Source organism: Suricata suricatta, chromosome 9 (genome assembly GCF_006229205.1).
Source record: "Suricata suricatta isolate VVHF042 chromosome 9, meerkat_22Aug2017_6uvM2_HiC, whole genome shotgun sequence".
NCBI classification, from domain to species: Eukaryota; Metazoa; Chordata; class Mammalia; order Carnivora; family Herpestidae; genus Suricata; species Suricata suricatta.
Genome location: NC_043708.1, coordinates 133,128,104 through 133,147,603, shown reverse-complemented (window position 1 = coordinate 133,147,603; position 19,500 = coordinate 133,128,104). Strand labels below are relative to the sequence as shown.

At 42.2% G+C, this 19,500-nt stretch overlaps 1 protein-coding gene across 2 annotated transcripts in view; it reads left to right on the top strand.

Annotated features, from left to right (window-relative positions):
* Positions 1 to 19,500, top strand: part of NTRK3 (neurotrophic receptor tyrosine kinase 3) — a 301,136-nt gene that overhangs the window by 255,915 nt on the left and 25,721 nt on the right. Inside the window, exon 15 of one of the 2 annotated variants that reach the window (XM_029952434.1) lies at positions 16,178 to 16,252. The exons of the other annotated variant lie outside the window; for it this stretch is intronic. Coding sequence (XP_029808294.1) covers positions 16,178 to 16,252 — 75 coding nt within the window. The remainder of the gene's footprint in view (positions 1 to 16,177; positions 16,253 to 19,500) is intronic. 2 annotated transcript variants of the gene reach the window in all.

Below are 19,500 nucleotides of genomic sequence, written 5' to 3'. Positions count from 1 at the left end.
GGTTGTTTACTATACATTAATAGTTATCTTATTTTTCTCCTGGAATTATTTCCTCCCTTAGTCTTTGAAAATCCCCTTCTAATGGATTTGAGTGGTTTTGACAGTATTATTATTGCCAGGGAAAGGACAAGTGTCATTGACCCTGAAGGAGGGAAATATGGATGCAGCCTGAGATGCAGAGATAGAATAATTTCTGAAAAATGACTGGAAGCCACATGCCTCAAGAGATATGTAAGATTACTTCAGGGACCTCAAATGGGTGAGGAGTTTAGATAGATGGTATAAGAAAAGGGTGGGACATAGTTCTGGAGGTCAAGAGGCATGGTAGCCATTGGTTTCATTTTTTTTTTTGTAGGGAATGAATGATCATATTATGAGTCAAAGAGTTCAGATATGATTGTCTTGTCAGCCTAGGCATGATGGATGAGGAGGTTGGGAGTTTGGGGTTGGCATATACAGATCAGTTCTGTCTGGGCACTCCTGATGGCTTTGCCTAAACAACATTGCCCAAGACATTAAAACTGATCACTTGAGACACTTTATTTTAGCCTTGGCCTGAAGAAAAATGAAATATTTAAAAAATGCCTTTTGTGGTTAGAAAGTGATTTGTTCATGGTACAACCAAAGGATGGCAGATGACATTACCATCTTGAGAGAATATGAGGCAAAGAAGACCAAAGGGCTGGGAAGGTGGTATGTCTGAGCAAGCTAGGCCATATCTTGAGCCACCTGCTCTATCCAACATCCCCAGATATAAAAAGGGAAGCATAATGTAGCAATAGCCACAGATGGATGACTAGGGCAGACCTGCCAGGAAATATCAAAGCAGAGACTTTCTTTAGCATGTAGACTAATTTTTTCACTCATTTCCAAGTGAGACATTGGTATCGTTACTAAGGGCCATGAGCCACAGATTTCTTGAGTCTGGCTGGAGTTGGCACCATTTAATTGCCTTTGTGTTCTGTGTAATGGGGTTTGCTGGCCTGTCTGGCTGAGCTCAGATTTATGTTGGTGTTGATAAAAGCAAGAGAAGGATCATCGTTTTTCTGTGTGAGGCAGATGTGTGATTATGCCAATCTGTTCTCAACTGGCTTTACCACGGTCTTGGAAAATGATATCTGACCAGAATGTGTGCAAACTCAGCTCTCAAACTCACTTCAAGGAGTGCACTTACTATTTCTTGATTCTGATTCAGAAGAGTAAAGAAAAAAAATCACCTCTATCAGTTACGAAATGATACTGCTTTACTCTTGCTTTAACAATAAAGAACTGATGCTCTTTACTCCTGGGAGAGCAACAAGGAGTAAATCCATCTCCTTCCTGTGGGCACCAGGGCTGATTGGAATTTGAGGAAAGGAGAGTGAGGTGAAGAACATCCACTCTCCAGGTATCTGCAATTGCTTTTTTCATGAGTTCTAAGCCAGGTGTAAGCTGAGGCCAGCTGGCTTGAAAATGTATGTCTTTGGTCTCAAGGAATATGAAATAAAAAAGAGAGTTATTGTAGTAAAAAAACCAGTGCACCATGGGAAAACTACATATCCCACTGATGGTGGGTAGATATTCTACTCTCCATATTCCAAGAGGAGCATGTATCATACCTTTATGTTCAGTTGCTCACAATGTACTAATATATGCGCAGCTCCCCCTCCCTCACTTTCTGTAAAACAAAAGGCAGAAATGGATTTGCCAGCGGTCACATCAGTAATGAACTTTGAGGTCTTGTTATCCATATCGGAAGATACAAGGAAAACAAACATACTTTGCATTGGGACCTAATCTTACCTAACGCCACCATTAGCAGCCATGGGACCCAAACACACTTCCTCTAAACTCTCTTTAATTTTCTTATTTTAAAAATGAGGACAAACATAGTCTCTTGCAGAGCTATTTTGGTGTTAAGCAAGTTAATTTGTGTGAAGAGCCTGGAATACACTACTTACTGGATAAACTATTGCTTAGATTCTCTTCCTTAGTCCCCTTTCATGCCCAAGGCAGGAGAGCCACAGGGGTAATCTGATTTCCAGATGTAATTCGCAGGCAGAGAGGAGGGCCTCCTGACCACTGGAAAATAAACTGGGACCATGCAGCTGCCACAGAGGAATAGGGTCTTTAAGTTGACCACCTCTGGAAAATGTCCTGCCCATGGTTTCAGCTTAGAAATACTGGATCATCAGTACTTGCCAGCTCTTCTGGTTAATGTTTATATGGCCCTCATAATCTTACAGTGAGGTCCATGTTCAGGTGATTTACAAAACATTTCTTTCACTTTGGTATGCCAGCTGAGGCTCTGGGGGGATGCAGTGATTTATTATATAGCAAGAACACTGAAGGATTCGCTCTGCAAGCTGACATCCAGGACAAATTGGAACCTCTCTGCTACTGTAGGTTATAGAAATTTGTTGAGCCTAGGAGTTTGCGAGCTTCTGGTGCCTAATTCAGTTAAATGCAGATAATTGGGCTTGTGTGTGCATGCGTGCATGTGTGTATACACGCTCACATGCACCAGTGTCCATCTGCCCAGCGCAGATTCCATGGTGTGTATACAAAGCAAGGGGAGATGAAGAGAAGTTGCTCCTTACATTCTTTTTTTAAATTTTTAATCTTAAAACAAAGAGGCACCATCTGGCTCATGTACGAGTGATACGCAAACGGTTTACAAAGGTGAACTGCCTAATTTCCTGTTACATATTTAGAAAGAGAAAACAAATGTGTCTGCACCAGAGTGCCAGGACCATTTGTTGTGTCTTCGTAAGACTTTGCCCAGTGACAGATACCTTTTCCTCCTGTGGATCACTCTACACTTCTGAGATTGCTTTTAAACTGGCATGAACAGGGGTGGGGCGTGTGTGTGTGTGTGTGTGTGTGTGTGTGTGTGTGTGTGGACACCAGTGGGTGTTCCCCTAGTTGGAAATCTGAAACAGTGCTAAAAGGATGGATCTCTTACAACTCTGTTCATTCCCACCTGAGCAAGTGGCTGCCAACCGCCCTGAGTCTTACGTTCTTTCCTCCTATGCCAAGAAGAGTGAGTTCTGACCCCCTGCTTCACTGCCTGGAAGAGGATTTATAGCTGGGAATACTGCTCCTTGAGGGATACAGACTCAGTTAGGAGAGGACTTAGCCAGACCTGGCTTTCGGTCATTAGGTTTTCCTTACCCAGGCACTATGGTAGGAAAATGGATTCTATCAGAAGATGAGCATCTTGTCCAGAGCCCACTTACAGGGCCTGATTGTTTCCTTGCTGTTTGTTGAATCTCCTAATAATTCGTTACCCATATTTCTATTTATCAGAAGGAGAACAATGCTGGGGAGGCAGTTTATATTCCATTCCTGAGGAATGTGATGGTCCCATTTCTTGTTTTTTTTTTTTTATAAATCCATTTTTACTTGGAGTAATTTTAGGTTTCCAGAAAAGTTGCAAAGATCATAAAGAGAGTTCCCACATGCACTTCATTCAGTTTTCCCTCCTGCTGACCGTGGTACATTTGTCAAAACTAAAAGTATTAACATCGGTACAAATTGTTAATGAAACTAGACTTTGGATTTTATCAATTTTCCCACTAATATCCTTTTTAATGTCCAAGGATCCACTCCAGAATACCATACTGCACTTAGCCACATTGTTCCTTAAAATCAGTAGGACTTTTTTGGTTGAAACAGGGGTGAAGGGTCTACTGCCTATTGTAGACTCTCTTCTTTGGATCCCTTTGCCCCAGGATAACCATTAATTCACCTTTCAGAGGTCCTAGAGCTCCAGAGTTCCCTGTGTTATGGAAGAGGGGTAGGCAGATGATAAGAAGCTCCTGCGGAACTTATTTTGTGAGCATCCTGTAATTCCAGACTCTTACAGGAATCTTTTGCAACTGTGCAGTCAATGATCACTGTCTTTAGAGAGCTCGCTGAAATGACTGGAGTTCACTAGGTTAGATTACGAGGCTAAGGGGAGACCAGGGACTCCTCAGCTTCCAGGTCCCTAAACTATGTGTGTGTTCTTTTCTTTCACCTTGGCAGAGGGTCCCCCAAGCTGGTGGAGAGACGTGGCCACAAATAGACATCTGAGCATGCTCAGAGCTTCAGTTGGCCAGAATGTCTGCTGTAGAACTTGGTGCCATGGTATACATATCTTGACTGGATTCTGAAAACAACTTAAATGCCAAGACCCATTAAATTGCACAAAGCTGCAGTAGGAATGAACATGGGGGAAGGTATAGAGGATAGATTTATGCTAATTATAGGTATTATGACCTTGTTTTCTTGATTAAAGCCAATGGATTTGCACAGTGGTTATCCAAAAAATATCAGACATTTTGGAATCCAAGTTCATTGAGGGATAGGCCTGCTACTTAGGACATCTTGGTCTCAATGCCAGCACTATGTCCAGTTAGAGGCTTCACCTTTATCTGTAAAACCTAGGGGTTTGGATCATGGTTTTATAGTCTCTCTTAGGTTTTACCTTCTAAGGAACTAAGTTCTAGTGGTAATGAAAACTGAGCCAGAGGCTTGGTTTCTTTAGAAAAGAAGGGAGACGGAGCTGGGAATACGAGAATCAAACCAACGTCCTCTCAAGCACTCTCTGTTACTGCTTTGCCCTGGACCACAACTGTCCAATACCCCAGCCCCCTTTCCTCCTCCTGATAGAACAAGAGAACAACCTCTAGTCTTGAAATAGGTTCTCCCCATATTACCTGGATCTAGTTTAGTGATTGAAATTTGCTTTCTTCTCTTCTTCTTTAGCTCTTTGAGATATTTAAGGTAATTGGATGAAAATCAGCCTGGTGGGCCTAAGAATTGTTGGGAAGATTTTCTAATTGTATTATCAGTGATAGAAATTACCTGGATTCTTCTGTCCATCTCAGTGTTTCCAGACCTCCAACTTTCCTAGACTGTATTATCCCTATTCCAACACAGCGGTAGTACTATGGACATCTACCTGCAACTACAACATTCCACAAAATTCAGAAGTGATATAGGGTGGGGCCTGGTGTTTTGAGCCTTGGAACATCCAGCATTCTGGTGTGAAGATGACTTGGAGAGGACATGATGACCAGGAAGTTGAGGTACAATCAATGGGACTCCAGCAACAAGGTGAAGAAGTATTTTGGGCATCTCCCCACAGAGGCTTAGGAATGCTAGTGCTGGGGAATGCTCTCCCATCTTTGCTTAGGGTGCTTTGGCAATCCGTGACTAATGTGGTGACTAGAAGGCAGGACCAGAGACAGGAAGTCCCTGCTGTGACAACTGACATGAGGTTAGTACATTTCTGGCCATGGATCTGAATTTATCATATGTACTGTAGGCACTTCCTGTCTGCCTTTGTCATTGTCTTGAGGTTTCTCATCTCTTCACAGGGGACTGATCACACCAAAAGCATTATTTTCTGTCACCTCATGGAAACTCATGGTTTGGACTTTGATGGATATTCTGCAGTTTCATCTTTAGATACATTGATGGCTTCACTGATCCTTTTCCTGGATAAGGCTTGAAAGGCTGGGTTCTGGTTCAACATGGACTTACTTAGTGATATTGAATTACATCAATATTCTTGCTTCTCAATTTGTAAGGTTGGATTAGAAGCAACACATTTTTTAAAGCAGTACTATTTTCTTCAGATGGATGATTATAAGATAGATAGATTGATAGATAGATAGATAGAGAATAGGTAGATAGAGGGGGAGAGAGAGAGATACAAAGTGCTTTAGCTGAAGTAGAAGAACATGGAGCCATGGCATTCTGCTACCTCTTACCTGCCCTCAGTCATGGAACTCTTGCAGTATTTTGTGGAGGGGCTTTCATGCCCTGCAGGGCTAAGCACTGGGACCCCTTCAGTAGGCTCCCCAGTTGAGATTTAGGGCAGATCTTGTGTTCCATCCATACATAATAATGATGGTGATAACAAGAGGTTTGGTAGCAGCAGGGAATCAGGGAATGGATAGCTGGTGTTGAATATCATCTGATTCTCTTGCCTTTCTGTGGCTCTCAGTTGACCATGTAGGCCCTCACACTCAAACCAGCTGAGAGAGAAATGCTTATTTTATACATACCAATTGTGGGGCTCTGTGGTTGCATACCAGCATCTTAATGTTCTTCCTGGAAAGGAAGAAGGCCTTCTGAGACCTTGCAGGGAAGAAGTATACTACCAGGAGTTATTAGCCTCCATTTTATGGATGAGTCTTAGAAAGGGTTGGTGATATTTTCAAGACCCCAAGATTTCTCAACAGCAAAGTCAGTGTTAGAAACGTAGGCCTTATGATGAGGAATCCACTTTGTACATCTACTGAACTTTGTCCATGCTAGTTTATTTCCCCTTGAGCCAAAAACTCTAGCCATTGAGAAAGTCCATGTGTTGGGGACAGAATTCAATTCAATTTTCTGACTATGTATGAGGATGAATAGAATGCAATCTGTGTTCCCAAGGAAATTAAGTTTTCATAGGGACTATGAAGCAGGATAAAAATTTGTAACTCCCCTACAGGACAGAGGGAGGAAAATCATACAAAAGGGTTACCAATTTCAAAAGCCCATTTAATCAGAGAGATGATCTGGGTCTTAAGGGGTTGGTGGGTAGTCAGTGGGTTGAATTTTAGGGCATTCTCATCAGGGGGCTTAACATGAGCAAAGGCACGGACACAGGCAAACCAGGAGGGTGATCTAGACCAGTGCATCACTCAACAGTCCGAAAGTACAGACATGTGGAAGGTGCATGGAAGGAAATGTTTGTAAAGGAAGGATGAGTCCACTGTGGCAGGTCTTGGAAGTCCAGCTGTTCTGGTGTGGGTGCCAAAGGACAGTCATGGAAAGTATGTCATCTGTTTTAGTGTAAATGAGGCTGTGTGTGAGGACAAGTCATCAGGCAGTGGCATGTAGGATGGACTGCAGGAAACCAAGACCACGAAGGCAGGCAAGAAGCAATAGGGCCTTGTGCCTTTGCGATAGTGGTGGAGGATGGAAGAGAAGCCATCGGAATCAGCAGGGCCTGGAAAGGCCAACTGAAGTCCAAGGCCTGGGCACTTAAAGCTTCTTGCAGTTTTGAATCATAACCTTGAAAACAGAGTAACAGTAAAATTGAGCATCAGGATGGATATTTTATAAACGCATAGGCCACCTAGCCCCTGTCTGTATCCCTAGAGTGTTGGAAACAGATGACCAAATGCCAAATCATTCCATTTTAAAGAAAAATGAGACCAGAAGGAGACTTAAATGTCATCTGTTTCACCCCTGTAGCTCCAAGCAGGATAGCATCAAAACCACCCCTGACAGATGGTTTGCTTACTCTGTTGTCGTGTATCTCCTGGGATTCCACAGGTGCCCCCTTATTCTTTCCAGCTGTGGTGAAGGGAAGCCATTATCAGTGAGAGAGTTATCTTTTTCTTTCTAATTTATAATATCCTGTAGAAGTAGGAGATCCTCAATTACATCTAGGTGCTATAAGGTAAGTCTGTTTCATCCTATATTTTTAGTAGAGATAAACATGGTATTATAAAATAGACATTACAACATGAGTACAATGCTAAGAAGCTCATTGAAACCAATATGGCTTCTTCATAAATAATCGGTTATATTTTATTTATTGGGTGTATCTTGACTGGTGAGGAATCGATGGAATATGCACATCTCCTTCCCATGCCCTGCCAAAAAAATAATATCCTTTTTCTGAGAGCAGTTCCCAGGTCTCTCTGAGACTTGGTCTCATCTTGTAATTTTGAAATCTGGTTATTTTCCTCTGTTCGTGACAGTGATGCAAGGTATGAAATGGGTACCGTCATAGTCAGCCTTACCTCCACAGGGACAGATACTGGGGGGGAAAATAAAAAACAGGGAGATGCCCCATCAGAAAATTCTGAGAACTCGAGTCACATTTATACTAAAGCTCATTCTGAAGAAAGCAGAAACAGAGGCAGAGGCAGGGTCAGGAGGCTACTGAATCAGATGTTGGTTCATTTCATTCTTCTCTGCTCACATGGGGGACAGGATAGCAGTGCCTTTATCTCCTGACACTGTTGGCATGTATTTGAACAGGCCCTGTTTGGGTTACCAAAGTGTAAAAGACCTTTCTTTTTTTCTGAGGCAAACTGAAAACAGAACATAGAAAGATACATAAATTTCCATACAAATATCTTCTTTACCAGCTGTAATTAAGATATTTGCATGTAAAGAGAACAGCGTGTTCCCTTGACTTTTTCCTGGTAGGGAATTGTGTTTGTCTCCTAATCCTCAAAACCCAAGACTTTGTGATCTGTTTGTGTCTAAACTGGAAGGGTGGGGGGAGGAAGAAGACGCAGAGGACTGGGTCAATATAGCATCTGAAATTCATAATTTTGAACACAATTTTTAGTCCTAGTTTTTGTTTTCATGATTAGTTTAGCTAATCCCATAGGACAAAGTTGAGGTAGGGGTGATAAAAGGCCCAAGAGAAAGTGGGCAAATCAACCATTAATTCTGGAGTCAAGCAGATAGATATTCCTTTGAATTCTGAGTTTCTGCTTATGAGCTGTGTGACCTTAGGAAAATTTCAGAAATTCTCTAAGCCTTAGATCCTCATCTGAAACAGAGAGATAAATAGAGAAAAAGAGAGAGAAAGAGGGAGAACAATTTCTTCTTTTGTGCAGATTAAATAAGATAATGTATGCAAATTGCCTGGTACCTATTAGGCACTCAATAGATTGTAATTATTATTCTATGTAAGTGAATAAGGTAGAAATTATCTATAAGAAATTTTAAATTACAAGGCATGATATTTCCTATGATGGTCTTGGGTGCTGGATCCTAAATTTGGAGGGTAGGAGAGCCTTGAGAGATTTTGGGCAAGTAAAAAGCAAAACCACTTACTTCTCTGGGACTGGTTTAGACATTTGAGTTGGTCTGTTGGAAGCCCAGGAGGAAAGAGAAAGCATCTAGTTGATCAAAAGAAGTGTTTTTCCCATTGTAGAATTGGTAGCTCCAATTAGGAGCTAACTTTTGATAACTGTACACCATAAATTCTATGGTAGACAAAAGTCTTCAGAATTAGAGCTCATTCTCCAGGCATCTAAATGTGTGCCATCCCTTGTTGCCCCAAAGGAAGATTTTGGGGTCAGGTGCACTAGAGCTTTGGATTATATAAACAATATTCATATAGAGAGATATAAATAAGATATAAATATAGATATTAGATAGAGGTATATAGGCAATATCTATAGATACATATAGAAGGCTGGCTTAACTGTAGCCCTCCTTCCTTTCTCTTTCTTGTCATTTGCAGCATGATGGTCATTGCACATTTTGTTGTATAACATGAGATAATGAATATGCAAGAGCTGTTGAACTGTTGGCTTGGATATCGTTGGTTTTATCACCACTACCATCACCACTGTTACCTCCATTCCCACCAGTATAGTCTGCTAAGTAAATAATCGTGTACCCTCTGGGAAAAAAATTGAGTCAAGTTCATCAATGCCCTAAAGTTGATTGGCAGGGGTGGTTAGTATGTCATCTGTCCCACTCTGCCAATCACCATGACAACCTTGGCTACCTCTTCCCCATTGAGTCATGCTCTTCAGCCTCTCCAACCAGGATTGACCTTTGATTTGTGGCCCAGTTAGTTCTTGAAGATGATTATTTTCTTAGCCAATGGGTAAATCCCCAGCTGCCTGATCTTTGTATTTTTTTTAATTTATTCATGTTCTTGAGTTATTTGGGCACATGCATGTCCTGTGATTTCCTTGAAAGCAAGAAACCTATTCTATTTTTATAAGAGTGCTTAATGAAAGTGCTTAATTAAAAAATATATAATCTTATATGAAATGTTTGTTATAGGTAAGGAATAATGGGGTAAGCATTTAATCTATTTTAAATGGCTCCTTGTAAGTCCCCACTTGCCATACACTATCAGTATGTGGGGACTCTGGGTAGGTATATCTGGATCTGATTCCCCACTAAAGGCCCAAACATCCGTTTATCAGTGAAGAACCCTGAGGGAATGTCTCACAGTAATTAAAACACCCATGAGACTGAGTTAGCACCCAAAGGACAATTTATTAATGCACACGGGGTGGGGGGCAGATTATTTAAAGGCTACACGATCAAAGCATCCATTCCAAATAAGTCAGTCTGTGTGGGAACCGTGATCATATTGAGAAGGTTGAAGTCAAAGCAAGAAAGTCAGATGCATCAAATTATTAGTAGCATCCAGCTAGGAAAGACTGATGTACCCACAACCATTTGATAACAGAGACTCCTTGGCTTTCCAGTAAGTTCAGGAATACTCCAAGTCTTCTGCCTAAATCCACCTGTCTCCCCTGACAGAAGCTAGGAGGGGATGAACATTGCCACCATCCCATTCCTTGTCTATTCCCTTTCCAGGTCTCTATAACCAGCCAGTGCCCCTTCGGAAAGACACAGTCTTTCTTCATTTGCCTCAATCAGGGTACAATTGAGCTAAGAAGGCCTGAAAACCATTCATGTCTTACAGATGACCTGGGGCATATATTCTTGTTTTCATCCATATTATGCTGATCTGAAAGAGACCAGCGTGTATCCTTCATTTCTAAATAGGGAGGAGTCACTTTACTATTGGAGTTGATAATACTTTCCATGTTGCTAGATTTCCTTTATACCTACAACATGACTTGTTGCTTGCAAATCTAGTTGCCTTGATACCAACTATTATGGGCGGCAGGGATTGCAAGTAGATCTCAGGTACCAGGTTTTTTTTTTTTTTAAGTTTATTTATTTTGAGAGAGAGAGAGAGAGAGAGAGAGAGAGAGAGAGAGAGAGAGAGAGAGAGAGAGAGAGTGTGTGTGCGCGCGTGCGTGCGTGCACAAGTGGGGTAGGGGCAGAGCGAGGGAGAGAGAGAGAGAGAATCCCAAGCAGTCTTTCACTGTCAGCATCGCAGACCCTGATGCAGAGCTTGAACTCACAAACCGTGAGATCATGACCCAAGCTAAATTCAAGAGACTCAACCCAATGAGCCACCCAGGTACCCCAAAGGTACCAGTTCTGATTGACTGAAAGTGGTTCCTCACCATAGAATGATAAGAAGAAGTTAGTGGTTGAATCTAGAATCAGTGAAGAAGCATGTGGGATTAATTGGGGATGTCTACCTTGGGTGTAGGAAAGGGAATTAGTGGTACCTATGTCATATTGCCCCAGTTCTGGCATATTCCATCCCAGTCAGTGCTCTCAGTTCATGGATTCTGCTGCATCCTTTTAGTCATGCTCAATCCTTAGCTTCTCAGAGTTGGAGAGATCTAATAAGACGTAGGTGTGAGATTACTGAATGTATCTCTCTGTGTTGAAGGATCATGTACAGAGGGAGGACTTGGCAGGTGGGCCTGAATTACTGGGGCTACCTTAGGTTTGGTTTTATTTTATTTTGTTTTAACCTTAGGTTTATACGCCCAAGTTCACATAGATGACACTAGTATCTCAATATTTAAAATTATCTTCTACTTGCTTTTTTTCACTCTTCACTTAAGTGTTTTTGTTGTTGCTGCCTTTTTTTGTGTGTTTTGACCTTATGTATAGCAAATATGGCTTCTTCATGTTAGATTTGGTTTCCTGTTCTACTCTGCCAAGGTTTCTTCATGGTCTAGATAAAGCTTTCCCTCCTATCTCTATGCCACCTGCAACTTATATCAGTGAACCAGAAATTATTGTAAGCATATTTTTAATTGTTTTGGAATTTTGAATAGCTCAAGGCTTGAGTTCGCTCCTGGAGCCTTGCTCCCAAGCAGATGTTGACCTAATCATCAGCATTATTTGAATTTGGTCATTCAATGGTTATGATTCCTGCCATTTGGACTCTTCTTCTACACATATTGACCTCTTTGTTCAAAAGTATTTCATGAGAGTCCTTGATAAATGCCTGAGTAACATTTGTATAAGCAATCTATGCTGGCCAACTTGTGAAGTGCCGGCTAGAATTAAACTTGGAGGTCGTCTTGTCAAAACTACTTACTTAACAGATGGGGACATTGAACCCCAGAGAGGGAGCAGGTGTCTCTCAAGTTCATGCATCTATTTAGTGGTAGGATTGAGGCAAGAATATTGGTCTCCCATCTCAGATCCAGTGCTTCTCTCTGATCATCACTGAAGTACCTTGTGGTCAATTGGGCCAGTGTTGTTATTCCTAAAAGTGAACTGAGGCTCAGAGATATTAATTAGTATTCTTCAGATTACACATGAAAATAACACAGGGCAGAGTTGGGTTCAGTGCTCTGATTCAAAGGTAAGGTTTTTTAAGAAATGTGAGGTCATTTTTGAAAAGAAGTTTTAAATAGTGTACCACTACCATAAGGTCTCTATAAGGTCAGGTAGACTTTAGAGTCAGAAATGCAGACCTATAATGAGCCAGTTCCATCATTTTTTCTAGTTAGGCTTTATGGCAAAGATACTTAAGGAAGAGAAGGCAAACACTTGGAGTGATTCAACAAGCAAGGAGATCCTAATTCAGAGAGTTCTAGATCTCCAGGTTGGCAGTAAGATAAGCACCAGTAAGGTGATTTGGGCCAAGCATAGTCCCCAAAATGTAACACAAATTCAGTGAAACTGAAGAGTAGGGGGAAAATGCACAGAACAAAGGACATGGTCATCAGAGGTGAGGAATGCTGCCTTAGTAACTCTAAATATGTTCTAAGAAGTGATTTTTTTATATTTTTATTGTGAAAACGTATTCTCAAGAACATCTGTTGATACATATTTGTTCACAGTAGCTTGGGATTTCTGAAATGGCAGTATCTATGACTTACTTCTCCAGTCACAAAACTCCATATCTGGTCTATGGTAGACTTGCTGCAAATGTCTGTTCAGTGAAATAAACAAGGAGGCAGGGATAGCTCTTGGTGAATGACTGATCTGGAATGGTGCTCCAGGGCACTGCAGTTTGGGACAATCAGAATTTACAAAACCAGTTTTCATCACATTCAGAGATCCTCTGGGGAATTGTCCTCCATCAGTTTGGGCTGGTGAATGGACTCTGCAACATGTTCCCTTACCCACAGATGTGGCGGGGCTAGAAAACTCCAGGTGGTGAAGGACAGGCCCCAGGCAGTTGCCTGTGTCATGTGAAAATGGAATGGACCACCCAGTAAGACAGTGGATTCTTCATCTTTGGGGAATTTTCCAGGACATTGAGATGACCACATTTTGGAGATGTTATAGAGACACATGCATTGAACATGAGGTTGCGGTAGATGACCTCAAAGTTTTGCTTTCACCCCAATTCTGAGATCCTGAGTCAACTCTATAATAGAAAGTGCTTAGATAGGTATAAAGAGGAAAGTAAAAAGCCATTATTATGCATGTATTAGGAAGTGTGTCAAATGTATATTTCTGTGATGCTATGAAATTTTCACCCTCTCCATATCTACAAATCCATGTCTGCCTTCTTTCTTGCCTCCTTCACACCTCACCATGTGTCACCTGCCCTCTCTAGCCCACTGCACTCTAAGACTGTGTCTGTCTCACTCTGAAACCTTGAATCCTTTCGCCCTTCTTTGTACTGTAAAATCCATGATCTATCTCTTCTACATTAAAGAAAGATCTTCATTTGACCTTTCTGCCCCTTCCAACTGACACAGGTCTCCTTGCCTACTGAAATAGTTTGCTTTTATCTTCTGTCTTAATTTTGAGGCTTCTGATCTCAGCACTTCATTGACTCTAAACATTTAGGGTCACTAATTATCTCATCTTGGCAAAATTCAAATGCCTTTCCTCTAAAAAGTCTAATCCTTTTTGGAACTATCTGTTGAATGACATTATTAATAGCTACCCCATTCTTTCTCCACCTTCCATTCCCTCACTGCTTGACATTCTTGTTCAGTGCCTTCTTGATGCCTGGCTCCACAATTTCTTCCCCATTTCAACCATTCTTTACCTCATCTATCGGTGTCTCTTCTTTCCCTCCTTTAAAGTTCTGCTGCTGCTATTTTAGACATCTACTTTGGGAAACCTCACACACACACACGCACACACTCATAACGCCTTTTTACTTTTCAGCAGAAGCTGGTTGAATTTACATTTTTAGCCTCCACCTCTTCTCTCTTTGATTGCTTAAGCCGTTAGCCTCCCCTGGAGAATTCACTGGTGATTGAAACTTGGCTTATTGGAGATAAAACTCACCATGGCCACCTCCTGCTTTCCAAGCAGGTACTCAGCAGCCCCTTAGCATCAACGAAAGCTCTCTTGGGATGTTCCCCAAAGGGGAGGCATTTTTGAACTTGACTCTTCATCATCTATACCTAACTCCTTACGTAATCCTGCTCTATTTCTCTACTTCAATGTTACTCATTATTTATATGTTGTCAGGAAGCACCATAGTTTACTCCATGACCAGACCAATTCTTGGATCAATGCAACTACCTTCAGATTCAGAGTCATCTTGCCCATACTCCTCAAACCTCCCATCATTCCTGCTGCTTTTTCAAGACATTTAGGTGAATCTTAATTTCTCAAAATTATAAATTTCTTACCCTGGCCCCCAGGGCTCTCAAACAGTCTGTCAAACCGCTTTCTGGCCCCATCCTACAAGAAGTCCCCTCAGATCCACCCCAGCCAGCCTACCCCATTCCTCAGTGGTGCCTGTTCATTTCCAATGTGTCTGATACCTACTGTATACATTTTGTAGGGCTGCTGTAACAAAGTGCCACAGACTGGGTGGTTTAAACAACAGAAACTTATTTACTCATGCTTCTGGAGATCTGAGACCAAGGTGTCCACGTGGTTGGTGTCTTCTGAGGCATCTCCCCTTGACTTGTACATGCCATCTTTTTCTTATGTCTTTTTTTATGTCCTTCTCATTCTGTGAATGTCTGTGACCAAATTTCCTATTATTTTAAGTTGTTTTTTTTTTGAGAGAGAAAGCATGCATGCAAGCAGGAGAGGGACAGAGATAGATGGAGAGAGAGAGAGAGAGAGAGACAGAGAGAGAGAGAGAGAGAGAGAGAGAGAGAGAGAGAATCCCAAGCAGGCTCTGCACCATCAGCCCAGATCTCAACGTGGAGCTCAATCTCATGAACTGTGAGATCAAGACCTGAGCTGAGAGATCAAGAGTTGGATGCTTACCCAACTGAGCCACCCAGGTGCCCCAAATTTCTTATTCTTATAAGGACATCGGTCATATTGGATTAGAACCCACCCACATGACCTTGTTTTACCTTATTTATCTCTCCTCATACAGTCACATTTTGAGGGACTGAGGGCTAAGACTCCAGCTTAATGAATTCTGGGAGGGACACCATGCAGCCCATGTCTCCTCTTCTAGACTTACCATCTGTTCTTTCATCTCCCTGTTTGCTCTTTTTCTCTGTTCCTCACTGCCATCAAACCCAGTGGTCCCATTTCACTGTGCTTACTGGATGGTCTCCCCAGTATCACCCTACTGAGATGTGTTGCTCCATGAGTGTTCTTCTTTGTTGGGTCCTTGTAGTGCTTCTCTGCCTCTGGTTTGACTGAGAGCAGGGGCTTTGTCTTTTGTCTTTTGAACACAGCTCTTGACCTGGGAGGCACTTGAGAAATGCCATTGCTAAGTCATTTCATGTCCCTTCTTGAAAGCTGCATGACATCCCTACTCCTCTGACTTCTCAAGAGTCCTTTGAATGGGAATGAGTTTTTCCCAAGTGGTAATGGAGTATGTTCACACTCACTCTGTTGATACCAAGGAGGAGGAAGGCTGAGGCTCCACACGGATGACATCTGGCTAGCTCACCCCTTTTCCAAGTTGGACAGGCAGGGAAGAGCATTTGGGAAAGAAACCCTGAAAGTAGTGGTGAATTCAGTGATTTTTTTTTTTTTTTTTTTTTTTTTTTTTTTTGCTGGAGACAGGAAGGACAACTATTCCCTCAGAAGCTCTGGAAGTAGAACTGAGCCCTTGGAGGGAAGCCAGTTGGATCTTGGTAGAAGACCAAAAGGAAGACAGCTGGGTGCCATGTATTAAGAGTGGTGTGATGGTGTACCTGTCGAGCTGTGGGTAGAGTCTCTGGTTTGACTTCTGAGCGAGGGCCTTGGAGCTGGAATGATGCTGTCAGCTTTTTCCCCTAGTGGTGTGAAAGGTGTTTGGAGGCTGTGGCCAGGAGACTCGCCATTCACTTAAAGACACACCCTCTCCCCTTCTCCTCCCTTCTTTCATCCTTCCAAGCTTTCTTCCTCTGCCTTCATCCTTTCTTCTCTCTTCCCCTACCCTGCTCTCTCCTCCATTCACTGTCAGGAAGGGCCATGCCAGAAGGGCCCGGTCAGCGTGTCGTGGCAGCGGCAGAGGCTAACAGCATCAGCAGCTTCCACAGTGAGTCTGGATTTTGTTTCTGGGGCCAGGGGGCTGGGCAGGGCCGTCTACATCCAGACTGACAGCTTGCAGACTTTGGAGAGGAACTTCCATGGGTGGGTGGGGGGGGTGCTTCCCCCCCCTTCCCTGCCTCCCAGCAGCAGGGGTGGGGGGCATCGTTTCACTTCCATGGAAGTTTCCTGCCAAAGCCATTGATGTGCTTGGGATATCTCATGGGGAGGAAGCATGGTGGGGGGTGGAGGGGCCATGGTCTGCTAAAATTAGGTGCACATCTGGGAGAGATGCCGGAGTTTAAATGGCTGCCAAGGATTCTGTCCAAGCCTGCGTGTGTGGTGGAGGCTGGACGCTGTGCATGGACAATGGTTTGGCTGCTTTCTTGCATTTCAGAAAGTGTGACCTTGAGTTTTGAATACAATTTGGGTGCCTACACTCCCTTTAAGGAATTGAGAATGCCACATAGGCTAAAGGGTCTGAAGAACTGGGGGTCTCCCTGTTGACCTGATATGAAGCTTGTCTAAGAAATTTGATGTTTAGAATAGTTCTTACAAAGCACCATGACTGAGTCATCTCCCCGAGTATTTGGGAGAAGCTTGTTCCCCATCCCCATGTTAATTTCTGTGGTAATCTCTGGCATGGAGATGCACATAATGTGGAGTCAGTCAAAGTTCCATCTGTCTTTTTTTGACCATCAAACTAAACTGGATGGTGTCCTTCCATTTTTGGCCTAGGGGCTATTTTCTTCTCTTTGGGGAATGGTCCACTTGGAAAAATAGAACCACAACCTTTACCTATCCAGTCCTAAACATCTCACTCAGCCTAGGAGGACATATGTCCATCTTGAGATGTTTTCCCACAGGCCAGATGCTATTTTCAAACATTCATGGGGTGTGTGGTACTTCATTTTGAAGTGAGAGACCACCCGCCTCCAGTAGGTGACATTATCCTGATGCTGTAGTTTAATGGGCTGGTGCACGGGAATGCTTTTCCAATTTCATTCATTTCTCTTCTGATATGGTTAGGGAGGTAAATTAGGCATAGCTTCCCAGGTTCTCTCAGGCTCACATTTGTATAGATATCTCCTCTTGGCACGGTTACTAATAATGGCATTAGAGTTTAGGATTTTTTAATGCTAACAGCTGTGTAGAGTTAGAGTTTATCAGAATGAACATGTTGCTAGCCTTGTGAGAATTTTGAAAGCAGGACCATTATAGGAGATTAATCAATCTCTTCTCATGCTTTTAACATCATATGTATTTCATTCACCTCAGGGTAAAACTCTTGGTTTGAGGAGTTGATGGGTTTAATTAAAGTATCAAATTGGTCAAATTTATTAATTAAATTCAACAACTGCTTATTATTAATCAGCTCTTTATATTTGTCTAAACTTGGACACCTCTGAGACTGAAAAGGGAAGCTATTAATAATTAAATCGATACCACAGGCATAAACTGTTACCTTCCCTGGTAAATTAGGACAGAGAGTCACTCTATCCATATATCGTGAGCTGTTCTCAGGGCTAAGGGATACAACTGTGATTAAAATGGGCAAAAATCTCTGCCCTTAATTAAGGAAACAGAAAATAAAGATAAAGTAGAATATGTAATGTGTATAAGAATAATAGATCCTTTGAAGAAAACTAAAACAGAGAAGGAAAAAGGAAGTGTTTGGTGGTAGTACGGGTGGTGGTGATAGTTGTGTGCATGCGTGTGTCTGTGTGTGTGTGCATGCACAATTTTAGACAGGGAGGTCAAAGCATTTGAGTAGCCTAAAGCATATAATGTACTTTAGGTTATACAGTTAACTTGATTTAGACAAAGCTTTCATGGCTTGGATAAAATTTCTCTGAAACAAGTCAGGTTTAGACATTCTGAATTCCAAGCAAGAAATACTCACAAACTTTGTAATGACAAAAATTGAGAAGGGACAATCAGGTGGCCATGGTATTGGAATCATACCTTGTCTGCTCAGTAGTTAGGTCTCACCTCTGGCCAACATGACTAAGAGACTGTCCAAGTGAGTGAGGCTGTGGATGTCCCCACCTGGAGGAGCATCTTATACAAAGCCTATCAGTCTTTGACATGCACTGGCCATTCAGGACACTTTAAGGGCTTTTCTTCTTCCATCTGGTATCATCTGGGGTGGTTTGAGATGGCAGATTATCTTTGATGAGCACCTACACCAGATACTTTGATAGGGACTTTGAGGAGGTTAATTTATTTAATCCCATGAAAATTTATCATAGCGCCACCGCAGAGATGAGAACACCGACATTTAAACACAACACTGGAAAATAGTGGATCCAGGATGTAAGTCTAGGTTGCACTAAATCTGAAATCCTGCCTCTATCAATTAGTCTCCACATTCACCCAAAGACACCAGTTGGCAGGAAGTGGGAGAAAGAAAGGAGAGGTAGCACTTCTAGGTGCCCCCAAGGTACTATGAATGGGCTTTTTTGCATGGCTGGATCTCCTGAGCAGTAGGTATGTTGGGGTGGTTGTCGAGTCCTTGCTGACTGTGCATGAAGGTGCAGCAAATTCTGCTGCTTCTCCATGTGTCTTTGGGAATGGGGATAGGCATGGAAAATTGGGGGAGGGGGGCATGAGAACAAGTCTTCCTGTTGTGGCATCCATCCTAGGCAGAGGTGGAACTGGACTTCAGCGTGTCAGTGTTTCCGGGTTTCACGCACGTTGGAAGGAGGGACGGTGCATGAGTCTGTATATAGATAACAAAAGTGGGGAGAATGCATGCAGAGGTCTGAGGCTGGATAAAGGTTTTTTTGACAGAGACTTGAGTGAAGAGGTCAGCTTGAAGAGAATCCCAAATTTCCTGCCTGCCTTTGTGAATGGAATCCACAGACTGACTGCATCCAGTCTTGGGTCTGCTATTAGCAAGAAACAGGATGTCTCTGGACCGTATCTGATTATGGTTATACTTAACATCAATCTCACCATGTAACCTTGTATTTATGTGTAATGAACATTTATGTACTTCCCAGAAAAAAATGTAGGCAGCATCTTATTTTATGCATAAGCTTGGTAAGGTTATATGGCAAACAAACCATCATTTATATGCACTGGAGAGAACTGCTTTAGCAAAGCGAAGAATTATTTTGAGATGTCAATAACCGTCTCCAGTTTTCCTTTTATGCTTAAAGAGAGTATTTCCACTTGTGATGCTATTATTTTCTTGGACTTTTAGAACATATTTATCCAGAGGTTTCAATGAACGTCAAGGCAATGTCTTTTTCA